Source organism: Myotis davidii, unplaced genomic scaffold, assembly GCF_000327345.1.
Source record: "Myotis davidii unplaced genomic scaffold, ASM32734v1 scaffold37, whole genome shotgun sequence".
Taxonomy (NCBI): domain Eukaryota; kingdom Metazoa; phylum Chordata; class Mammalia; order Chiroptera; family Vespertilionidae; genus Myotis; species Myotis davidii.
This window is the reverse complement of record NW_006289395.1, coordinates 1,031,476-1,036,630: the sequence shown is the minus strand read 5'-3', so window position 1 is coordinate 1,036,630 and position 5,155 is coordinate 1,031,476. Positions and strand designations below refer to the sequence as shown.

Genomic DNA, 5,155 nt, shown 5'->3' with positions numbered 1-5,155 from the left:
TGGGGCTCTCCCAGGCTCCCCATTGGACGCCGCGCGCCGCGACTGGAGGTGGCGGTCCCGCCTCTGCAGGTTACGGGGCGAAGCGGCTGCGACTCTCGCAGCTGCCGGGGGTCGCTCCGCCCCGGCCTGAGTCCCGACTTACTTCCTCGATCCAGATCTCGTGGCTCTCCCGGGACGTCAGCGGATCTCCTTCCGGATCCTTTTCCTCCATAACCTGCTGGGGTTATTTTTCTTCCTCCCCGGCTTCCAGCTCCCAGCCCCGCGTTTCCCTTCCCCGCTCCCGGGCCCCCAGTAGCCTGCCGTTCTCAGCATCCCACCTGCCATCGTCCTATCCCCCTGGCTTCTGCCCCTTCTTGATCTCAACTCCTTTGACCAACTGAGCCCAATCATAACCTTCTCGCCAAACTCCCCTAAACTCCTCTTTCTTCTCTCTTTGCCAGCTCCTGACTTCCAAATTCCAGCTATCCTTTCACCTGGCATTTGACCCTGACACTTGGCTCCAGAACGCGACATCCCTACCTCCTGCAGCCTGTTGAAACTGAGGTCTTTCCTGATTTCTGACCTCGTTTCTGAAGCTCGTTTTGACTTCCTTACTCCTGGGCCAGTTCTTGCTACCACTGCCCCACCATGGACTTCTTGATGAGTGGCCTGGCAGCCTGCGGGGCCTGTTTGTTCACCAACCCCCTGGAGGTGGTGAAGACGAGGATGCAGTTACAGGGAGAACTGCAGGCCCCCGGCTCCTACCAGCGGCACTACCGAAACGTCTTCCATGCCTTCATCACCATCGGCAAGGTGGACGGCCTGGCTGCCCTGCAGAAGGGGCTGGCCCCTGCCCTCCTGTACCAGTTCCTGATGAATGGCATCCGGCTGGGCACCTATGGGCTGGCTGAGGCTAAGGGCTACCTGCACTCAGCTGACGGCACCCACAGTCCTATCCGAAGCGCAGCAGCTGGGGCGTTGGCTGGGGTCCTGGGAGCCTACTTGGGGAGCCCTATCTACATGGTGAGAAGAAGGGTCTTGCCTGGGGCCTCCAAGGCAGACATTTGGTGTAGGGTGGGGACCTGGGCCTTCCTTCATAATCTGATACTGAGGTTGGAAGTGGACTTGTGTAGGGGAGGGTGAGGAATTTGAGTAACGTACCTCAGTAAGTGTGAGGACCAGGGGAAGTCCTGGATATCACAGAATTACAGTCTCACAGTCGGCCCCTTCGAGCCATCTGGTGTAGGTGAAGGGTCTGTAGCCTGACGCCCAGAGAAGGGAGGTGACTAGCTCAAGGTCACACAGCTGCTTATTGCCAGGACTAGGTCCTGCTTTGTGCTCCTCCTGGAAAGACCGAAAGGCAGGGTATGAGATTCAGGACAGTGGCCTCTCCAAAGTAAGCTGAGCACATGCCCCCATGCGGCTTTGGGGTCAGAGAGCAAGTTTTGTTCATGATCTCCCAACCTACCGCAGAGTCTGATGGGGAAGCCTGGTCGTGCTGGTAGCTGGAGATCCAGTTTGGGAAATGGAGCTGGCATGAGACACTAGACTCCCGGGTCTTGCCCAAGATGAATAATCTTAGGAAATACTGCCATTCTTCAACCTCTCCATTTCCCCTCCACCCTTGGCCCACAAGGGAAGGAAGAAGTAGAGGGGTGGAGTGTCGGTGGTGCTAGGAGATCCATCACCCCAGGGGACTGGAGCCAAGAGACAGAATCTCATGACCAATTTGTTAAAGGAAAACAACAATAATTATCAGGTCAAAAGGATATTCATTGTTGAACACCCCAGGGGTTCTCAATCTTCCTAATGCCTCGACCCTTTAACACAGTTCCTCATGTTGTGGTGACCCCCAACCATAAAATTATTTTCGTTGCTACTTCATAACTGTAATGTTGTTACTGTTATGAATCATAATGTAAATATCTGATATGCAGGATGGATTTTCATTGTTCGCGACCCACAGGTTGAGAACCGCTGCGAGGAAGTGTGAGGGGTTCAGGCACTTGGGTCTCTGGGGTGAAAGAATGGTCACGGGGCCATAGGTTGTGATACTCTCTCGTCCCCAGGTGAAGACACACCTGCAAGCACAGGCCGCCTCAGAAATTGCTGTAGGGCACCAGTACAAGCATCAGGTAAGGCGTTCCCAACCCCGCCGGAGCCTCCGCCATTCTCTCCCATCGGCCCCAGCTTTCTGTCCGCACCCAACGACTCCAGCCCAGCCAAGGCTCTGTTCAGCCAATCAGTTCAGCCTCACTCTGCCCCTAACCTCCTCCCAGGCCCTCTTTCCCACACGCTCCCCAGTTTCTCCTGCCCTGTTCCCCTGGTCTGCTAATGTCCTCACTTCCATACGGCAAGGGAGGGAGCAACGAGGTGGTAGACAACGGAAGGGCCACATTCTGGTGTTAAGCTCACACACAACTGGTTGTCCAGACATCAGATGCCTGTTAAGGACCCATCCTTAGCAGTGTTAGGAGATGGCAGCCCCTGATGCCAGGGTGACTAAACCCCACCTCGTGGTCTTCCCCCTCCCAGGGCATGTTTCAGGCGCTAACCGAGATTGGCCAGAAACATGGTCTGGTGGGGTTGTGGCGTGGGGCCGTGGGCGGCCTTCCCCGAGTTATCGCCGGTTCCTCCGCCCAGCTGTGCACCTTCTCATCCACCAAGGACCTTATTACCCAGTGGGAGGTACTGCCTGGGAAACGGGTGGGGGCGCCCTGGGAAATGTGGGCCGGGGGGGAGGGGAGTACAAGCTGAACTGAGCCCTAGAGGGGTGAGGGAGTGGCAGGATGGCTTGGGGGTCAGCTAAAACTATTTTTCTCGATCTCCGAAAGCGAAATATTTCCTGTTATGCACACCAAACAAGTCAGCCCAAGGCTAATGACCTGGCCATCGGCTGCTAAAATAATCGCTGCTAGTATTAGTGGAGAGAAATGGTGCACTGTGCGTAAGGCGTGTAAGAAAATGAATGCGACACGATGATAGTAATGTCATTAGCGAATGTTGTTCGTTATTAATAATTATGTATAACAGGATATTGTAAAAATTAAGTTATGAATTTTTTATTAAAATGTTTCTTACATACCGTTATATTGGCTGGGCTGCAAAAATATTCATTGTGGGCCGCGAGTTTGACATGCTTTTGCTATACCCTTCCCACAGCTTTTGTCACTCCCTCTCAGGCGCACCTGAGCCTTCACAGTGTTATCACACTGTATTAACTGATGGAGTGGAAGCTCCCAGAGTTACCAGCTCTACTGTATTCCCAGAGCAGGGCCTGTCCTTTCCTAGGAGTTGAATAATTGACTGACTGACAAAGCTCTTCCTCCCTCCCTTTAGATATTTCCTCCCCAGAGCTGGAAGGTGGCTCTGGCAGCTGCCATGGTGAGTGGCATTGTGGTGGTCCTGGCCATGACACCCTTTGATGTGGTGAGCACAAGGCTCTACAACCAGCCCACAGACACTCAGGGCAAGGTAAGGGAGTGCTCTGTGGTTCAGGCAGGGAAAACTGCAGGAGGGGGAGGGGGGATGGGATGCGGGGGTGGGGAAGAGGAGCAGATTGCAGAGCCAAGTGGGACAGCCTAAAAGGTAGCCTGCAGAGGTGAGACCCCTGATGGGCTCTGACAGACTCCTTCCCTGTTCTCTCCCTCCTTCTCCAACCTGCTCTCAGGGCCTCATGTACCGAGGGGTGCTGGACGCTCTGCTGCAGACGGCTCGGACAGAGGGCATTTTTGGCATGTACAAGGGTATTGGAGCCTCCTACTTCCGCCTCGGCCCTCACACCATCCTCTCCCTCTTCTTCTGGGACCAGCTTCGCTTCCTCTACTCCACGTACACCAAATAACAGCCACTCCCCCTCACTCCACCTAGTTGGCACTCCTTGGACACTTCTGCCTCCATTACTATGTCCTGGTGACTTCTTACCAGGCGGCCTCTTATCCATCAGAGGGGGACAGCCAATCCCACTCCCTATCTGTTTTCTCAGGGTTGAATCACTACAAGAGATAGTTTCCCTCCCTTCCGTGGCTGTCACTTTAAACTTTCTCTACCTGTCCCCCTGTACATTTCACTCCAAAGTTTATGCCCCCCCCCCACTTTCTTCACTGCCAGCCTTGGGTCCCTTCTGATCACACGTACAACTTTAAAATCCCCCTCCAAAACCAAAGGGAATTGGGGGGACCCAGGTGTCCTGTTAGATTCTAAGGCACAGAGATTATATTGGTTATAAAGGAAGTTTATTTCTGCAGAGAGGTGTCTTATGTTTATCCACAGGGAAGGAATTTGGGGAATATATCCCACCCTTTGTTCCCCTTGCAGAATGGGGTCCCCAAGTCTTCAGCAGTGTCATGTAGCATTTCAGCATCTTTACTGGGGACCAAAGATGTTGGGATCATGAAGAGTCAGACTGGTCACCAGCTGTTCGAAGTCACCCAGGCTCCAGGGTGGAAATGACAGATTTTCAGGGTCAAGAGATAACCTGTTGTCAGGGCTTGGGAGCAGGGGAACAGACGGGGAGAGAACATCATCCAGGCCTCATGTGTGGAAGTTACCCTTTCCTGTTCCTGGGATGACCTGGGTATCTGTGACCCCCAAACTCTGGCCCACTCCCACTTCCTTGGAGGACCCCGCTAGCCCGCTTCCCTGCTCTGCCCCTCCCAGCCCATGCTCCTGGGGACCCCACCCTGGAGCCATGTGCCCTCTCTGTCCTTACGGGGGCTGATTGAAGGTGAGCAGGAGATCGGTCTGGTACGGAGTCAGCCTCAGCAAGGCCTGGTGCAGGGTCACGTCCTTCGCTACCTAAAGGGATCGGTGTCAGGATGTTCGAGGGCCCCCCTCTTCGCCCCTCCGGGCCATCTCACTCGCCCTTACCTGCTGGTTCTCTTTAGCCACCTGCTGCTTGCCCGAGAGGACCCAGGCTTCTTCACAGCAGCCCCTCAGGGCCAGGCTCTCCAAGAGGAGGGGCTGCACAGCCTCCACCTGAACAGTCCTAGCGCCCTGCACCCCACCAACGTCCTCAAAGTGGTACCTGGAGCGGGGAGGGGCAGGGTCAGGAAGGGGCACCTCCCACCGTCGCCCCACGAGCATCTTGAAGTCTAGGCTTCGGTCGCTCTGCGGGACACGTGGCTGCCAAGGGAGTTCTCGTCGCCCAGGGAACCGTCCCGCGCACCCCGCCCAC

General features: G+C 55.2%; 2 protein-coding genes across 5 annotated transcripts in view; one reads left to right on the top strand and one right to left on the bottom strand.

Annotated features, from left to right (window-relative positions):
* SLC25A35 (solute carrier family 25 member 35) overlaps positions 1–4,225 on the top strand; it is a 4,716-nt gene extending 491 nt beyond the window's left edge. Inside the window, exons 1-6 of one of the 4 annotated variants that reach the window (XM_015562587.1) lie at positions 38–222; positions 441–1,002; positions 2,049–2,114; positions 2,515–2,667; positions 3,319–3,453; positions 3,650–4,225. In XM_015562587.1, coding sequence (XP_015418073.1) covers positions 628–1,002; positions 2,049–2,114; positions 2,515–2,667; positions 3,319–3,453; positions 3,650–3,823 — 903 coding nt within the window. In that variant the 5' untranslated portion in view covers positions 38–222; positions 441–627 and the 3' untranslated portion in view covers positions 3,824–4,225. Of the gene's footprint in view, positions 1–37; positions 1,003–2,048; positions 2,115–2,514; positions 2,668–3,318; positions 3,454–3,649 lie in introns of those variants that run through there. The other 3 variants (XM_015562588.1, XM_006761672.2, XM_006761673.2) reach the window with 3 other exon arrangements.
* The window catches only part of RANGRF (RAN guanine nucleotide release factor), a gene marked incomplete at its 5' end in the record, with an annotated part of 1,323 nt that continues 365 nt past the window's right edge, over positions 4,198–5,155 (bottom strand). The window contains 3 exons of the mRNA XM_006761716.2: positions 4,198–4,468; positions 4,691–4,776; positions 4,849–5,040. Of these exons, the coding sequence (XP_006761779.1) occupies positions 4,345–4,468; positions 4,691–4,776; positions 4,849–5,040 (402 nt within the window). The remainder of the gene's footprint in view (positions 4,469–4,690; positions 4,777–4,848; positions 5,041–5,155) is intronic.